Source organism: Coregonus clupeaformis, chromosome 23 (genome assembly GCF_020615455.1).
Source record: "Coregonus clupeaformis isolate EN_2021a chromosome 23, ASM2061545v1, whole genome shotgun sequence".
In the NCBI taxonomy this organism is placed as follows: domain Eukaryota; kingdom Metazoa; phylum Chordata; class Actinopteri; order Salmoniformes; family Salmonidae; genus Coregonus; species Coregonus clupeaformis.
Genome location: NC_059214.1, coordinates 6,229,592 through 6,249,031, shown reverse-complemented (window position 1 = coordinate 6,249,031; position 19,440 = coordinate 6,229,592). Strand labels below are relative to the sequence as shown.

Genomic DNA, 19,440 nt, shown 5'->3' with positions numbered 1-19,440 from the left:
ATGCCACCTGGTTTGTCAGTGAAATGTCTGGCCATTAAAGTCATTTTGACATCAGACGACAGTAATTCAACATAGGCAAGCTATGTTTGTTATGTCCAATATGGTTAATTTTTCAGTTTTGTGGCATATTATATTATTCTTTGATATTTGAGATCTTGGCATGTGAAATACCATACCAACTTGTCTAAGGTGTAACCTTCAGATGATATTGTAAATCTGCTGTTGATACCACAGAGAGAGCTCTCTATCAGCTGGTTGGTGCTCATGTGTTTCACCCCAGGTCTCCTGCGTGCTGCAAGACCATCTTAGCCTGCTGAGATAAAGCCAAGGCATTTCATGGCTCATGCAACATGGTTCACCACCTCTGTTACATTTGCAGGTTTGTCAACGCAGTGGGCTACTTTGACAACATCGCTGACGCCCTAGAAGGAGCAAAAGAGGAAATCTTAATCACAGCCTGGTGGTACAGAAAAGTTTTATTTAGCATGCCATTTTTTGGGCATTCAATTCTTTATATCTGTGAATACCTTATATTGGGGTTTTGAAGGCTTTATAAAGCATTTGCAGTTATTGTTCATTATTGGAACCACATTCTCTTTCAGGTTGAGTCCTGAAATCTTCTTAAAAAGGCCTGTGGTTGATGGGAACACCTGGAGATTGGATTATGTTCTGAAACGTAAAGCAGTAAATATTACTAGTGGTGAGAGGAGCATTGATTATCACTGATTTACAGTGTGGTCCAAATGACTTAATTCCATCAAATATTATCTATTGCGATTGACTAAATTACATAGTTTAGTAAACTACTGTATATGTCTGACATTACATGTAATGTATGCTCTGGGAAGCCATCTGTATACATGGTCATTTATTATATCCCTACAGGAGCAGGAGGTTAATATCTGTGTTCTCCTCTACAAGTAAGTGGAGGTTATTCTGGGACTGAACAGCGAATATACCAAGAGAACCCTCATGGGCCTCTACCCAAACATAAGGGTAAGAGAACCTGCATGGGCTTCCTGCCAAACATCAGAGTAAGGGAACCATCATGGGCCTAGACCAATGTTGGAATTCTCCAAGATGGCGCAGTAGTGCGGTCGTGTATTGTGTTATGTCCTCATGTAAATAGCCTGTCTGTTATTCGTATATATTTCTCTATCTCACTTTCCATCCTTTAACTAAATATACTTTCCTGCAACCCACCTCACCCAATGTGGAACAGATTATATTATTTATTTATTTTTATCAAGAACCTATGGCTGAAACTAGCCAGCTAGCCAGCTAACTAGCTACTTGCTATTAGCCACCGTTAGCGGTCTTCACCACTGTCCGTGTCCTGCACTACATACCAGCCAGCTCTAGCCTGGACAATTATCGGCCAGTCTGCACAGCGCGCTGTGGAAACACTGAATCACTGGACCTTAACACCGGACCATCGCAACTAGCTAGCTGCAACCGAATGGCTGTTGTTGGCTAATCACCACTTCCCGATGTACCAGTTAGCCTTGAGCTAGCCACGAGCCAGGCCCATCTCCCGGCTATCTACCTCTCTGTCAACCGGACGGGACCTCCTAGTGTCGACACGGAGCCCTGCCGATCCATCACGACTGGTCTGCCGACGTAATCGTCTGATGTGGTTTCAACAGGCTTCCCGTTGCGACGACCACAAAGATCCATCTGCTAGCCCCGGCAAGCTAGCATGTGCAATCAACAGCTGTGCCTCCTGCTCGCCTGTGCTTTAGCAGCCTACGATCTGCTCCCAGACTTACTTAGTGCTGTTCACTGGACTTTATGATCACTCAGCTACACAGCTAATGCCTGCTGGACTGTTCCTTTACACGGTACCCCGTCCTGTTTATCTGTTTAGCCTCAGCCCAAACCTTCGTCGCCATTACCAGTTGTTGTCTTAGCCCTCTCGAATAACACCTGTGATTGCGTTATGCCTCTCTCCCATGTCAATATGCCTAGCCTATTGCTGTTTGGGTTAGTTCTTATTATACAATTTCACTGTAGAGCCCCAAGTTCAGCTCAACCAGCCTCAGAGAGCTCCTTTGTCCCACCCCCCATACACGGAGAGACCGGCTCAATCGGTACCTCCAGTGATGCTATCTCTTTCATAGTTACCCAATGCTTAGGTGTACCTCCACTGTACTTATATCCTTCCATATCCTTGTCTGTACATAATGCCCTGAATCTATTCTAAAATGCCCGGAAATCTGCCCCTTTTATTCTCTGTACCCAATGCACTAGAAGACCAGTTCTTAAAGCCTTTAGCCGTATCCTTATTCTATTCCTCATCTGTTCCTCTGGTGATGTAGAGGTTAACCCATGCCCTGTAGCCCCCAGTATCACTCCTACCCCCCAGGCGCTATCATTTGTTGACTTCTGTAACCATAAAAGCCTTGGTTTCTTGCATGTTAGCATCAGAAGTCTCCTCCCCAGGTTTGAGTTATTCACTGCGTTAGCACACTCTGCCAACCCTGATGTTCTAGCAGTGTCATTGGCTTAGGAAGGCCACCAAAAATTCAGAAATGTCCATTCCGAACTACAACATTTTCCGTCTAGATAGAACTGCCAAAGGGGGCGGAGTTGCAATCTACTGTAGAGATAGCCTGCAGAGCTCTATCATACTATCCAGGTCTGTGCCCAAACAGTTTGAGCTTCTACTTCTAAAAATCCACCTTTCCAGAAATAAATCTCTCACTGTTGCCACTTGCTTCAGAACCCCCTCAGCCCCCAGTTTTGCCCTGGACACCAAATGTGAATTGCTTGTCCCCCCCCCCATCTATCCTCAGAGTTCGTACTGCTTGGTGACCTAAACTGGGATATGCTTAACACCCCGGCCATCCTACAATCTAAACTAGATGCCCTCAATCTCACACAAATTATCAAGGAACCTACCAGGTACAACCCAAATCCGTAAACATGGGCACCCTCATAGATATCATCCTGACTAATTTACCCTCGAAATACACCTCCGCTGTCTTCAACCAGGATCTCAGAGATAACTGCCTCATTGCCTAGTCCGTAATGGGTCCGCAGTCAAACGACCACCCCTAATCACTGTCAAATGCTCCCTAAAACACTTCATTGAGCAGGCCTTTCTAATTGACCTGGCCCGGGTATCCTGGATGGATATTGACCTCATTCCGTCAGTAGAGGATGCCTGGATGTTCTTCAAAAGTGCTTTCCTTTCCATCTTAAATAAGCATGCCCCATTCAAAAAATTCAGAACTAAGAACAGATATAGCCCCTGGTTCACCCCAGACTTGACTGCCCTTGACCAGCACAAAATCATCCTGTGGCGTACTGCATTAGCATCGAACAGCCCCCGTGATATGCAACTTTTCAGGGAAGTCAGGAACCAATATACACAATCAGATAGGAAAGCAAAGGCTAGCTTTTTCAAACAGAAATGTGCATCCTGTAGCACTAACTCCAAAAAGTTCTGGGACACTGTTAAGTCCATGGAGAATAAGAGCACCTCCTCCCAGCTGCCCACTGCACTGAGGCTGGGAAACACTGTCACCACCGATAAATCTATGACAATCGAGAATTTCAATAAGCCTTTTGCTAGGGCTGGCCATGCTTTTCACCTGGCTACCCCTACCCCGGCCACCAGCTCTCTACCCTACGCTGCAACTTTCCCATGCCCCCCCCTCCCCCCGCTTCTCCTTCACCCAAATTCAGATAGCTGATGTCCTGAAAGAACTGCTAAATCTGGACCCCTACAAATCAGCTGGGCTAGACAATCTGGACCCTTTCTTTCTAAAATTAGCTGCCGAAATTGTCGCAATCCCTATTACTACTATTACTCTATAGGGGGTGCCACAGGGTTCAATTCTCGGGCCGACTCTATTCTCTGTGTATATCAATGATGTCGCTCTTGCTGCTGGTGACTCTCAGACCCACCTCTACACAGACGACACCATTTTGTATACATCTGGCCCTTCATTGGACACTGTGTTAACGAACCTCCAAACGAGCTTCAATGCCATACAACACTCCTTCCGTGGCCTCCAACTGCTCTTAAACGCTAGTAAAACTAAATGCATGCTCTTCAATCGAACGCTGCTTGCACCCGCCTGCCCGACTAGAATCACTACTCTCGGCGGGTCTGACTTAGAATATGTGGACAACTACAAAAACCTAGGTGTCTGGTTAGACCGTAAACTCTCCTTCCAGACTCACATTAAGCATCTCCAATCCAAAGTTAAATCTAGAATCGGCTTCCTATTTCGCAACAGAGCCTCCTTCACTCATGCTGCTAAACATGCCCTGGTAAAACTGACTATCCTACCGATCCTTGATTTCGGCGATGTCATTTACAAAATAGCTTCCAACACTCTACTCAGCAAATTGGATGTAGTCTATCACAGTGCCATCCGTTTTGTCACCAAAGCCCCATATTCTACACACCATTGTGACCTGTATGCTCTCGTTGGCTGGCCCTCACTACATATTTGTCACCAAACCCACTGGCTCCAGGTCATCTATAAATCACTTCTAGGCAAATTCCCGCCTTATCTTAGATCATTGGTCACCATAGCAACACCCACCCGTAGTATGCGTTCCAGCAGGTATTTCTCACTGGTCATCCCCAAAGCCAACACCTCCTTTGGCCACCATTCTTTCCAGTTCTCTGCTGCAAATGACTGGAACGAACTGCAAAAATCTCTGAAGCAGGAGACAATTATCTCCCTCACTAACTTTAAGCATCAGTTGTCAGAGCAGTTTACCGATCACTGCACCTGTACACAGCCCATCTGTAATAAGCCAACCCAACTACCTCATCCCCATATTGTTATTTACATTGTTATTTATTTTGCTCATTTGCACCCCAGTATCTCTATTTGCACATCATCTTCTGCACATCTATCACTCCAGTGTTAATACTAAATTGTAATTATTTGGCACTATGGCCTATTTATTGCCTTACCTCCATTACTTACTACACACACTGTATATAGATTTTCTATTGTGTTATTGACTGTACGTTTTGTAACTCTGTGTTGTTGTTGTTTTTATCGCACTGCTTTGCTTTATCTTGGCCAGGTCACAGTTGTAAATGAGAACTTGTTCTTATCTGGCTTACCTGGTTAAATAAAGGTTAAATAAAAATAAAATTAAAAATATATATATTTAAACAAATGTTGCCTCAAAGAAAATTAAGCACTGAGCAAATGTCAGGGCGCAAACTTTGACATTGTGAAAATTCTGTGCAACTTCCAGCGCACGTTTACTGTGAACACTGAGTCTGTACCCGCTTTAAGTTACCATTTTAGACAGTGGTCAAGCAGGCTACTGTGGCTATTTGATCATAATGTAGGCCTACCAGTGGCCTACAATCAAAAACAATGGACAAAATGCATCCCATAACATTTTAACATGGAAATAGCTGTTCTATCATTCAGCCTACAGTAGCAGCCAATGTGTGGTGTTCAATGTAGGCTTACATTCCATGAGACTTTGGAGAGAAAAAAACATGCAGGGCTTGACATTAACCTGTTTATCCACTTGTCCTTCAGACAAGGAGGTGACTGAAAATGTTGTTGTGTTGTTTGATGCAAGAATCCACTTTACAAAATAAAATGCATTATTATTCCATTATTACAGAGAATCAGACATATTATGCTACCCTCTGCCTATTGGCTACTTAGCTTATTCGAGACTGTCTCAAAATACAACACTGCCCCTTTAAGACAAAAAAAAGCTCTTTACCTGACTCGCTTTTCAAAGATGTCTAGAAATGTACACGTTTTGTAGGAAGCCATCGCTCCCCCATTGCTGACTACAAATGATCTATATCTGGGCTAATAACTCACTAACTAGCAAACGATATGAACAAATGTGCACACGTGGCTACATGCAGCTCTCGCTTTGATCTCAAAACAAGCGCATCTACTCATGACTGCTCATGCTGTAAACACAGTCCAGTTCAAAGTGAATGGCACAGATCCATATATGGCAATGGTCTATTTGCAAATAGGCCTACTGCAGCTCTGATTAGTTATGCTGAACCGGTCTGTGTAAGAGTACTGGCTGAGTTGTGTGTGTCAATGCAATAGAATCATACTCTGATGCATTCTGCCTACAACAATAGCTATTGCATAGTCTTGTATAATTCGTTTTGTTTAGGTATGTTGCATTGAAAGTGGCTAATATTGCATTAATTCGATCACAATTCCCACAGTAAAGGGAAACGTTGATACTCTTAACTAACGGGGAAAACTCTAGAAAGTTGAGTGAAGTTCAAGCTTGTAAGCAGGAATCAGGAGGATAGAATTATGGTCAGATTTGCCAAATGGAGGGAGAGGGAGAGCTTTGTACGCGTCTCTGTGTGTAAAGGTGGTCTAGATAATTTTTTGCCTTATACAGCTTGTTGAGTGCGGTCATAGTGCCAGCATCGATTTGTGGTGGTAAATAGACAGCTATGAAAAATATAGATGAAAACTCTCTTGGTATGTGGTGTAGTCTACAGCTTATCATGAGGTACTCTACCTCAGGCGAGCAATACCTTGAGGCTTCCTTAATATTAGACATTGCGCACCAGCTGTTATTGACAAATAGACACACACCACCACCACATCTGCGCATCTTCCCAAGTGTTTTGAGATTCCTGTCCCTAGAGCAAACACACACACAGACACACACATACACCAATAAGGCCCAGAAATTCCTCTATTTGTGTTGTGTTGGAGTTCCTCAGGGTGTGTGTTTGTGTGTGTGTGTGTGTTTGTGTGTCTGCACGTACATGGGTCTGTGTGTGATAATTCCCAGTATCACTCCGTGGCACGCTCTCTGCCAGCGCTGTCATAAGATAATGTGACAGGGTGTCAATCATGCCAGTGCCCGGGGTGCCATGCCGACAAGAGCATTTCTTGTGAGCAACACCAGGGCAAAAAGAAGCAGCAGGGACCGATAATACTACAATATAAACAAACCCACCACTGCCAGATTTTTTGTCAACCCCCTCCTCACCCTTCCCCCATCCAACAAATTCCGTCTGGCCAACACACACGCAAACACAAAGCATTCCTTCCACATTCCGAGAGGGATACCTATCCCATTTCAACTCCCAGTGGGGAGTCTGACTCCAAATAAAGTGATCCCCCTCCATGGGTATTTGCCACTTGATCTAAGTATCCATCCCCTACTCCTCCACTCCCTTCCCTGTGCCCACAGGCCTGCATTGCACAACCTGCCAGGGCGCTGACACTCTGCCAGCCTGCGCCATGATGTGTTGTGATGTGGCCGTCACTCTCTCGGGGACGTCACGGCAGGCAGGACTCAGACACCTGTGGAGGGAGAGGGTAAAGCTGATCTGGAGGGACAGGTCATCTCTCTAGTGATCTATAGAACTGATGCTTTTGGTAGGGGAGAGGGGGAGGGAGTGCTTGACACTATGACAGACAATTTTGGAATTTGATACACGTGTAGCTCAGTTGGTAGGGCATGGCACTTGCAACGCCAGGGTTGTGGGTTCGTTTCCCACGGGGGGCCAGTATGAAAATGTATGCACTCACTAACTGTAAGTTGCTCTGGATAAGAGCATCTGCTAAATGACTAAAATGTAAATGTAAAATGATGTGGAAAGAAGTAACAACTCAATGGTCTTGTGGTTAGTATGTCTGCCCTGAGATTGGAAGGTTGGGGGTTCGATCAACAGTCGAAGTCATACCAGACTCTTCAGGCGTTCAGCATTAAGGAGATGGATTGGGGTAAGCATCCTGTCAAGGGGGTATACTTATTTTTACCCCTTTTTCTCCCCAATTTCGTGATATTTACAGTCTTGTCCCATTGCTGCAACTCCCATTCGGACTCGGGAGAGGCGAAGGTCAAGGACATTCCGGCCGGCCAAACCCTCCCCTAACCCGGACGACGCTGGGCCAATTGTGCATCGCCTCATGGGTCTCCCGGTCGTGGCCAGCTGCGACACAGCCTGGGATCGCACCCGGATCAAGCACTGCAGTGCCTTAGACCGCTGCGCCACTCGGGAGGCCCTAAGGGGGTATACTTGTACATCAAGCTGCCTCACGCTACAGAAACAGGAGATATGCTTCTTCCCTATGGGCCTTTCTGGCTCGGACAAGGCTTACTTAATGTGACAAAAAAGGTTGACATTTTCCTCTTTTGAAAGCGCAGTAAAGATGTATGGATTAGACGATAGACGTTGAGTAGAGAAAGGAGGATGCGGAAGATGTTAGTAATTTTTTTGCCCTCTCTGCTAAAGAAAAATGTACACTGTCACCACTTCACAGTCCAACTTAAGAACACGTAAAGACATCGAATCGGTAGATACAGTCCAAAAGATACTCAGGCACTTCAGAAAGTGGAATTAAATGTTTCTTAATCATTAAACCTGCTGCAACCATAATCAAGATCAGACCTGGGTTCAAGTACCATTTGTCTTCTTTCAAATACTTTTGCCTGCCTGTAGTCCAAGATGGGTGGGGTTTACACTGTTGGGACTATTCCATTGGGTCCATTGTGCCATGGAAAGCTCAATCAAGCGTGCCTAGATCTGATTGGGGAACCTTTTTTCTCTGTCTCTGTTAGGTGATCCGGCACCCTGACCATGTACCCTCTGCTGCCATGTTGTGGGCGCACCACGAGAAGACTGTGGTGATTGACCAATTGCTGGCTTTCCTGGGAGGCATTGACCTGGCCTACGGACACTGGGATGACTCCCAGCACAGACTCACTGATGTGGGCAGTGTGCGGAGTCCCCAGCCCAGCCCAGACCTGTCTCCCAACCCCACTAGGGTAAGTTAACCAAGCCCATCCCAGCCCTCTACCCAGCCCCACCAGAATGCGTGTTACTTTTCTGGTCCTCTGTGTGGCTAGAGACTGTACTAGCCCATTGATATCCTCAACATGAACTACTTTGTCTTCAGGTAATAGCCAAGGTTACTGCACCAGAGTAATCCTAGCCTAGCCTAGCCTAGCCTAGCCTAGCTCAGCCCAACCCAGCCCATCCCAACCCTGGCCCAACACTCTTAGAAAAAAATGGTTCCAAAAGGGTTCTGCGGCTGTCCCCATAGGAGCACCTCTTTTGGGTTCCAGGTAGAACCCTCTGTTAGGGTTCCATATAGAACCATACATGGAACCCAAAAGGGGTTATTCAAAGGGTTCTCCTATGGGGACAGCTAGGTAGCTCTTGCACAAACCTAGCCCAGCCCAAACCTAGCCCAGCCCAAACCTAGCCCACCCCAAACCTAGCCCAGCCCAAACCTAGCTCAACCCAAACCTAGCTCAGCTCATGACACAAACCATTGTTTCGGACTGCTAACCATTGTTTTGGACAGATGGTGACTGGTCTTTCCTTCATCAAAGTAGATTTGGTTGACAGACTTCAGACTTCATCTGACTATCCCCATACACTTGAGGAATACTTATTTGCCCGTGGCTTGCAGTGGACCTCCAATGTTTGTCCACATAGGTCTGACCCCCGTCTGGGGTCTGGGTCTGGAGCAGTGCTGCATGGGTGACATGTCAACAACAGCTGGGTGTGGGTGATGACTGTCAGACTATGCCACATGTCAAACCACAAGACATGCACCTGACTGATTAAAACACAGTGCTGTAGCCTCCAAATGTGTAACAGGGATCTAAGCGGATGGTCGCTTTTGCCTAACTTGAGATCTCCACACAACTCAGACTTTAGCGTAATTCATGCATAGATGTCAATGGGAGATTTTCTTTTGTACTTTACCGGTATATTTATTTGTTTACCTTTATTTCACCTAGTAAATCGATAGATAGCACACCTTCTCATTTGCACTAACGACTGGGTGAAGAGCAGATGCATGTTTCAGTGTCATAAGCTAAAACTACTTTGATTATGAATGTAAAATAAACTATGTACAGTACACTAAATCATCCATACACCGTAAAGAGGTTGCTGTGAATTTGACAGTAACTTAAAGGCAAGTCAGTTACTGTATTTCAGATTGCAGTAAACCTACTGTAATTTCAATGTAGAATCAAAGAAAGTACTATGTAATGACAAACAGTAGGACAATACAGTCAAATTGACTGTATTATACTGTAAAAAGTAAATGCTACTCTAATCGTAATGGATTAATTAATTAATTAATTAATTAAATGAATTGAGGGGCGATGGGGTTTGTATTTCATAGTATTTTGCACTGGATTGGCAAATTACAGTATTTCAATGAATATTTGCACTACTAGAGGCCTTAACAAAGGCTTCCAAACTGGCAGTGACTACAGGTCAAAATAGACCAAAGGAACATGGCAAAATGTTCAACCATTAAAACCTCATCAGGACCGAGGACCCCAGCAAAAATAAGCGTTTTTTTTCTCACTATTTTCATTTATCTGCATGTCTAGCCCTTATATTTAGCATCACAATGAAATGTTTTACCATTTTCTTTTCAGGAAACCAGCGCTACAAGTAGAACACAAAACAATTCGACATAAACAGTTGCATTCATGAGTTTTATTGACAAATGTCAATAAAAAAAAGAAGTCTGCCATGCAAAAACCTGATAAAAAGGAATTTATAAGAATGCTGTAAGTACATAAATTGTTTGCTCAGTGGGAAATGTATATCCAACTGGTCAGTGACAACTGTGTGGAGTTTAGAGTTTGTGACAGCAACTACGTGAGCTTATTACAGTATTATAGACACTATGTCCTGGTATTCTCTGGGATATTATATGTAGAAGAACTCCTTACCTTCTAACTACTCGTGTGGCTTGTGAGCGTCAAAGAGCAAAACAGATTGCATGTATCTGTTTGTGAGAGTCATGTAGGTCAAACCATTTTGACTCTAAAGATGTTTTTGTGAGAATAGCCGGCCCCCGAACCCTTTAGGATCCGCCCTTGTCTCACAAAACCACTCTAGCTTAGCCCCCGTTTTTCACACGGACACAATGTTTAAAAGGGGTTAGAAGTCCAAAACACGCAGGCGATACGGTGAGACTCAAGGAGTTTTAAATCTTTAAGACTTACTGCCACTCCAGTCTGTCCCCTATATATTTTTAGATGATGGGGCACTATTACCACATATGTTAAATTGTTACAGCACTCACTAAATACAGCCTCTTACAAGGCACGTCTCAACATATGTTAATGAGCCCGAAACAACAATACCGTGCACCCACTAGTGGTGAAAAGGTTTTGGGATCTCCAAATATATGGTATGGTACTGTATTCTGTGGGGTAGAATTACAGGACCATTCGAAATACAGCAATTACTTCCCAGCCCACAACATTTTTCCACAATGTACCATAATTTGCAGTATGCTGCAGTAAAACATTTAACAGTAATTTATTGTTGCTAATACAGAATTTACTTGTATCAATTACAGTTTTCTGTTACAGTGTATATTCTTCTGCATATGTATGTATGTCAAAAGTATTTCTGCTGTGATTTGTTAGTGATTTAAATAATTCTGGAGAGAAGTCTTTTTGTTAGCCAGTTTCCTGGACACCGACAGAATCTCAGCAGTTAATTTGCTTATTATGCGGATCAATTTTGGGGCCCATATATTCAGGTGGGTCGAGGGCTAATGTAAAATGGCAATTAGAGAGCATCTGGGGTTCGCTTTGAAGGGCTGCTAACTCTCTCCTCTCCCTCATGCTCCCCCCTCACTCATCTTCCTCCTATTTCTCCCACCTCAACCCTCTCTTTCCTTGGGAGGTGTGCATTAAACATAAAGACCCTGCATGGATGAGTGAGTCAACAAATTACCACAGTCACTAAATGGAGAAATTATCTAGTGATATTTGCACTTAATAACATTATGCCTTCCAGGAGAATACGGCGCTGACATTTGCCATTTGTCAAATTGAGGCGGCAGTGATGTTTTATGAGCCATTAGTTCTCATACATGAGAGGCCATGTCCCCCTTACACGTTACTCTCTCAGATCAGTCACTCTGCCTATCATAGCATGGTTTATATGGATATCGTGTATTATGTATTATATCACAGCACACTGTATATTATAATGTAATTCCACTACTGTATTTCTACTGTTGTATTGATACTGTTGCTCATACTTCTTGATATTGCTTGACAAGTTCAGGATACTTCCTCACTAAAACTACAAAATGTATCCCAATAAGTACTTTGTCAAGAATTGTATGGGATTTTGTACCCTTTACCACTCTGTCTTACACTGAACTACCCTGTCAAAGTTCAAAGCTTTTTATTGACCTTGAAAGCTTTTATCAATTACTCTTTCTGTGTCTCTCCCCAGCAATTGGCCACTATTGCCAAGGAAGAGGAGGAGGAAGAGGAGAGGAATTACAGCGAGGGGGATATCCTCGCTGACCTGAAGAGGAGACACAGTAGACATGGTCCTTCAGAGGATCGGGGGGGTGGGGGGGATCCTGGGTATGTCTACAGCACTGTCTCCCTCCCCAGTCGGCAGCCCCAGAGACCGAGTTACAGAGGCCTTGCCCAGAGAGAGACTTCTATAGTTGCACAGCAAAGGGATGTGGATGCCAATGCTGGCCACCCTAGTATAGAACGCCAAGAGAAGGGCTATGGAAAAGCCCCCTTCCCCAGCAGGGAGCCCCAGGGTGGGTCTTATGAAAAGGAGTGTCTTGCCCCTCCTGTAGTAACAGTGGCAGGGGACGGTGACAGTAACGTTGCCTTTCAAAGGGAGACCTATGAAAGCGCCCCCCACCGCAGTATTGGAAATCAGGTAGAGAGCATTGGAAGAGATGCCCAGCCCAGCATGAGGCAGCAGAGGGGGTGCTATGGCAGTCTTTGCCCTCGTACAGTGGCAGAGCTAGGGGAGGCCTATGGAAGACAAACCCTGCCCAGTATCAATCTCCAATACCACCACAGCTCCGACTCAGATCGTGAAACAGATTCAAGTGAGAGGAACCTGTATTTTTTATCTCTTTATGTGTCTGTCCATCCATTCGTCTGTCCGTCTGCCCTTCCGTCCGTCAATCTGTCTGTCAGTCAGTCAGCCCGTCCACAGTATTTTTTGTAAGTATCTCTCTGTGCCTCTGTACTTCTATTTGTATCTATGTATCCTGAACCAAAATATAAACGCAACATGCAAAAATGTAAAAGATTTTACTGAGTTACAGTTCATATAAGGAAATCAGTCCATTTAAATTAATTAATTAGGACATAATCTATGGATTTCACATGACTGGGAATACAGATATGCATCTGTTTATCACAGATACCTTTAAAAAAAAGGTAGGGGCGTGGATCAGAAAACCAGTCAGTATATGGTGTAACCACAATTTGCCTCAAGCAGCGCGACACATCTCCTTGACATAGAGTTGATCAGGCTGTTGATTGTGGCCTGTGGAATGTTGTCCCACTCCTCTTCAATGGCTGTGCGAAGTTGCTGGATACTGGTGGGAACTGGAACACGCTGTTGTACACGTCGATCCAGAGCATCCCAAACATGCTAAATGGGTGACATGTCTGGTGAGTATGCAGGCCATGGAAGAACTGGGACATTTTCAGCTTCTAGGAATTGTGTACAGATCCTTGTGACATGGGGCCATGGCTTATCATGCTGAAACATGAGGTGATGGCAGCAGATTAATGGCACGACAATGGGGTCTCAGGATCTCGTCACGGTGTCTCTGTGCAGTCACATTGTCATCGTTAAAATGCAATTGTGTTTTGTTGTCCGTAGGTTATGCCTGCCCATACCATAACCTCACCGCTACCATGGGGCAATCTGTTCACAATGTTGACATCAGCATCTGCCCGGTACAGTTGAAACCGGGATTCATCCATGAAGAGCACACTTCTCCAGCGTACCAGTGGCCATCGAAGGTGAACATTTGCCCAATGAAGTCAGTTACAACGCCAAACTGTACTCAGGTTAAGACCCTGGTGAGGATGACGAGCACGCAGATAAGCTTCCCATAGACGGTTTCTGACAGTTTGTGCAGAAGTTCTTCGGTTGTGCAAACCCACAGTTTCATCAGCTGTCCGGGTGATTGGTCTCAGATGATCCCGCTGGTGAAGAAGCCGGTGAAGAAGTGGTCTGCGGTTGTGAGGCCGGTTGGACGTACTGCCATATTCACTAAAACAACGACTTATGGTAGAGAAATTAACATTAAATTCTCTGGTAAAGCACTGGTGGACATCCTTGCAGTCAGCATGCCAATTGCACGCTCCCTCCAATCTTAAGACAAACTTGTGGCATTGTGTTGTGTGACAAATGATCATGCTGTTTAATCAGCTTCTTGACATGCCACACTTGTCAGGTTGATGGATTATTTTGGCAAAGGAGGAATGCTCACTAACAGGGATTTAAACAAATGTGTGCAAAACATTTGAGAGAAATAAGCTTTTTGTGCTTATGGAACATTTCTGGGATCTTTTATTTCAGCTCATGAAACATGGGACCAACACTTTACATGTTGCGTTCATATTTTTGTTCAGTATATTTGCCTCTTTGTGCCTCTGTGTATATCTATGTATCTCTAGAAATGGATTTCTATCTCTGTATCCCCTCCATCTCAGAGAACTGCAGTAGCCGGGTCAACCTCATCTTGAGTATGCTGGCTCATAGAGAATGGCACAACAACAGTATTTCACTGCGCTCCAGTGAGTCTCTACACTACTCCCTGCCCTTGCCCTATGGTGAGTTATACACTTACATTAGGGGAGAGTGGGTTAAGTTGAGCCAAAAGGGTAAGTTCAGCCACCCTTGTTTCTAGGAAACCATACTCTAAATGAATCATTTGATCAAATATTTAGGAAGAGGTCATCATTTGATGGAGTCTGTGAAGGAAGAAACCACATGGAAAAAGTGGTAAGCAAGTTAGGTCCAAAAACTGATTTTCATAAAGTTAAATTAATTTATTGTGTTAGAGGTTTCATGATGCTTGTATCTAATCCAAAGTAGATCATTTAAAAAAGTAAATCAGTTGGGACGGGGTCTCTATACGCTTCAATATGAGGTCCTAAACCTAGCATGAAAGTGCATCCTTGTAGCTGTATGGGCTAATATAGTTTGCCTTGCGGTAAGTTTAGCCACTGACCATGGGGTAAATTGAGCCAATGTCAACCATTGCAAGTTGGCAAGTTGAGCAAATGTAAGTGTTTTTTTCCCAGGTGTAATGCCAGGCAAAAGTGTTTAAAAAAAAGTACAAAGTGTTTGTTAGGTGTTAAAAATGATTAAAAGACAAATAATCGATTGTGATTGTGTTGAATTGTGTTTGAGAAATATAAACAGACATTTTTTAAAAGGTAGTGGTAATATTTAATTCAGTACAGAAATGTGTAGTCGGCTTAGCTTACCCTGTCCAGCGGCTCAACTTACCCCACACCTGGGGGGTAATCTCACACAGTCACACAGAGTAGAAGCGTGAAGCACACCTGTGCACATGCACAGATAATCTGTGTGAGAGCAAAGTCTTGCATTGTGCTCATCTCAATGGGCGCATTTGAGAGGGTTACTTTTGTCAAGTCGTCACCGCCTTTCAAAGTGTGCTGCATTCAACGTGGTTGATACAAGACCAAAAGAGCGGAGAAGTTTAGCCTTGCGATTCAATGCTCCTGGTTGTTGCGGAAATTGACCCACTACTACTGTTTACTTCGTGCATCTATGTCATCTCACTAGCCCTGTTTATACCTGGTTCTAACATGCGTCCTTTGTTCTGATCTTGTCCATATTCTGATTGGGCCCACATTTATTGACAGCTGTAGACGATTAAAAGAGGGATTGTGATCTGATTGTGATCTTCCTGACCACCTCTGGAGGTAGTCAGGCACGCATTGTGTCTTGATATCTTACAAGTGTAGACGGGTCTGGACAGTGAAACCATTTAAATCATCATTATCCCACCTTCTAAAATCATTGACAGGGGGCACCATTGACTTATGGCATCAATATGTGTCTTAAAAGAAATAAATATTATTTTGAAAGAATACCAGTCAAATAATTTGCATACATGGAGGGACCAGGAAATCTGGTCACAATGTAGACGGATAAGAGAAGGGTGAATGTTAGCGCCAGGTATAAACGCGGCTACTGAGTCTACCATTTAACCTAACCTAACCTATGACCTGACCCATCATCTTATTGATTACTGTCCCACAGTGGCAAGAAGTGACATCCCTAAAACTAAAACTAAATAATATAAAAACTAAACCAAAATGTTTTTTATAAAACTTTAACTAAATAAAAACTAATCAAGTGGATCTGAAAACTAACAGAAACTAAACTGAAAATGAATAGAAATAAAAACGAATATAAAAACACAAAACTCTAATAACCTTGCTACTATCACTATTACTACTACTGCTACTGCTACTGCTACTGCTACTGCTACTGCTACTGCTACTGCTACTGCTACTGCTACTGCTACTGCTACTACTACTACTACTGCTACTACTACTACTACTACTACTACTACTACTACTACTACTACTACTACTACTACTACTACAACCTCAGTACTCCTGACTCTTACCCTATTGTAAGTCACATACAGTGGCTTGCGAAAGTATTCACCCCCCTTGGCATTTTTTCTATTTTGTTGCCTTACAACCTGGAATTAAAATGGATATTTTGGGGGTTTGTATCATTTGATTTAGACAACATGCCTACCACTTTGAAGATGCAAAATATTTTTTGGGTGTGAATCAAACAAGAAATAAGACAAAGAAATAGAACTTGAGCGTGCATAACTATTCAAAGTCAATATTTTGTAGAGCCACCTTTTGCAGCAATTACAGCTGCAAGTCTCTTGGGGTATGTCTCTATAAGCTTGGCACATCTAGCCACTGGGATTTTGCACATTCTTCAAGGCAAAACTGCTCCAGCTCCTTCAAGTTGGATGGGTTCTGCTGGTGTACAGCAATCTTGAAGTCATACCACAGATTCTCAATTGGATTGAGGTGTGGGCTTTGACTAGGCCATTCCAAGACATTTAAATGTTTCCCTTAGACCACTCAAGTGTTGCTTTAGCAGTATGCTTAGGGTCATTGTCCTGCTGGTAGGTGAACCTCTGTCCCAGTCTCAAATCTCTGGAAGACTGAAACAGGTTTCCCTCAAGAATTTCCCTGTATTTAGCGACATCCATCATTCCTTCAATTATGACCAGTTTCCCAGCCCCTGCTGATGAAAAACATTGGATGGTGTTCTCGGGGTGATGAGAGGTGTTGGGTTTGTACCAGACATAGCGTTTTCCTTGATGGCCAAAAAGCTCAATTTTAGTCTCATCTGACCAGAGTACCTTCTTCCATATGTTTGGGGAGTCTCCCACATGCCTTTTGGCAAACACCAAACGTGTTTGCTTATTTCTTTCTTTAAGCGATGGCTTTTTTCTGGCCACTCTTCAGTATAGCCCAGCTCTGTGGAGTGTACGGCTTAAAGTGGCTCTATGGACAGATACTCCAATTTCCGCTGTGGAGCTTTGTAGCTCCTTCAGGGTTAGCTTTGGTCTCTTTGTTGCCTCTCTGATTAATGCTCTCCTTGCCTGGTCCGTGAGTTGTGGTGGGCGGCCCTCTCTTGGCAGGTTTGTTGTGGTGCCATATTCTTTCCATTTTTTAATAATGGATTTAATGGTGCTCCGTGGGATGTTCAACGTTTCAGATTTTTTTTTATAACCCAACCCTGATCTGTACTTCTCCACAACTTTGTCCCTGACCTGTCCATTATTTAGTTCAGTTCTGGACTGTTCGACATTCCTCCATTTCAGTTGCGGCCTGTATTCTGATATAACCAGTTTGACTTTCCAACGTCATCCACAACCACTGCATAGTGCTGTGCCTTGTCAAGCATAGACTAACCTGGAACATGCCACAAACCATGAAGGACATCGAGTTAGTTTTGATTTCATTGGTGTGTGTCTGTATGTGTGTGTGTGTGTGTGTGTGTTTTTTTACAATTGCAGAAACAACAAAAGGTCACATTTTTTAAAATGAACTATACGACAACTGGATTCTCTTTCATTCGATCAATCCCAAATCATCAAATGACCCAAAAAATGAAACAAAGAAACAAACCACAATAAAGAATCCCTCACAAACAAAAGAAGAAACAAACCACAAAAACAAAAAATTGAAGTTGTCAGTTTTGCACCTGAGTTCTCCCAAACCATCCCATTCTGCAGCCAGTGGGGGTTGCTGTCAGTTCTCTCTCCACCGCTCACAACATGTGCATTCCAAATGGCACCCTATTCCCTATATAGTGCATTAATTTTGACCAGCCCTGTAGGCCCTGGTCAAAATGTGTGCACTGTATAGGGAATAGGGTGCCATTTGGGACGAAGCATACCTCTCCATTCCCCCAGCCCTGGCATCTGTGCTTTTATAAAGCTGTGTGTCTAGGGCTCACACCGTAATAACTAGGTAAGACACAGCAGGGGGAGGGGACTGTTGGCAGATACATACATTAAAATATTCTGCCATTTCCAGACGAAGGAAAGGGGAAATGTGGGCAGGCGGGGAATGACTGAGATTAAAGCCAATCTTTGATCACCCCCCTCCCCCCAGATAGGATGAGGGGCCATGTTTTGTTTCGTATTGAGTTGGGGTGGGTGGTGGGGAAGGTATTTTTACTTTTTTTTGTGTGAATGCACGATCACAATGCACCCAGGCTCAATTGTGTCTGTGTTTGTCAAATCAAAATCAGATCAAAGTTTATTGGTCGCGTACACAGTTTAACAGATATTATAGTGGGTGCAGCTAAATGCTTATTTTACTAGCTCCTAACAATGCAGATGTAGTCCTGTTACTGGTAGGCTTATCAAAGTTATGTTGTTGATTTGTTCTTATTTGTTTGTTTGCTTGTGTTGAAGACTTTATCGACAGTTACAAAACAACCCGAATGCCGTGGCATGATATTGGGGTGGCAGTGAAGGGCAGTGGCGCCCAAAATATCGCTAGGCATTTCATTCAGAGATGGAATTTTACAAAGGTAAGAGAAAATAACATTGTTTCTTTACATACTGTTTGTTTCTGGTTATCATATCTTTCTCTTCTCAATATCTTATGATATGGAAGTCCTGAAGCCGAAGGGAAACATTTAAAATAATACACATAATACACATAATATAAAACATTTATTTCATGTACAGGCAGCTATCATTTCTTATGTTTTTAACAACTTTCCAAAAGCTTAAGACAATGCATAAATTCTCATCTTCACACTCTGCACTCTCATATACAAACACCATTTCATCCCTACAGTTTTGAAATAATAGCACAGCAATTTCGCATAAAGCAAGGTCGAAAAACATGAAAAAATGAACTAAATATACCTTAAGTGCTGCAGTCGGAGACAATCATGCTATCTAAATGACCTATAAGGTTGTTGATTTGTTTCCCACTTCTCTGAGTGCTCCAGTCCTTCTCCAGTCATTCTCCAATAGAGGGATATATTTATTAGCTTGAGCTTAGCACCCCCTGCAGTTAGTCTTTGTGTGCTGCTCACCCATACATCAACCACCACCACCATCTCTACCTCGC

The 19,440-nt window shown here is 43.5% G+C and overlaps 1 protein-coding gene across 1 annotated transcript in view; it reads left to right on the top strand.

Moving 5' to 3' along the window:
* si:ch211-168k14.2 (phospholipase D1) overlaps positions 1 to 19,440 on the top strand; it is a 93,508-nt gene that overhangs the window by 49,661 nt on the left and 24,407 nt on the right. Inside the window, 7 exon segments of the mRNA XM_045206402.1 lie at positions 380 to 463; positions 603 to 684; positions 886 to 996; positions 8,560 to 8,766; positions 12,233 to 12,857; positions 14,449 to 14,604; positions 18,771 to 18,889. Of these exon segments, the coding sequence (XP_045062337.1) occupies positions 380 to 463; positions 603 to 684; positions 886 to 996; positions 8,560 to 8,766; positions 12,233 to 12,857; positions 14,449 to 14,604; positions 18,771 to 18,889 (1,384 nt within the window).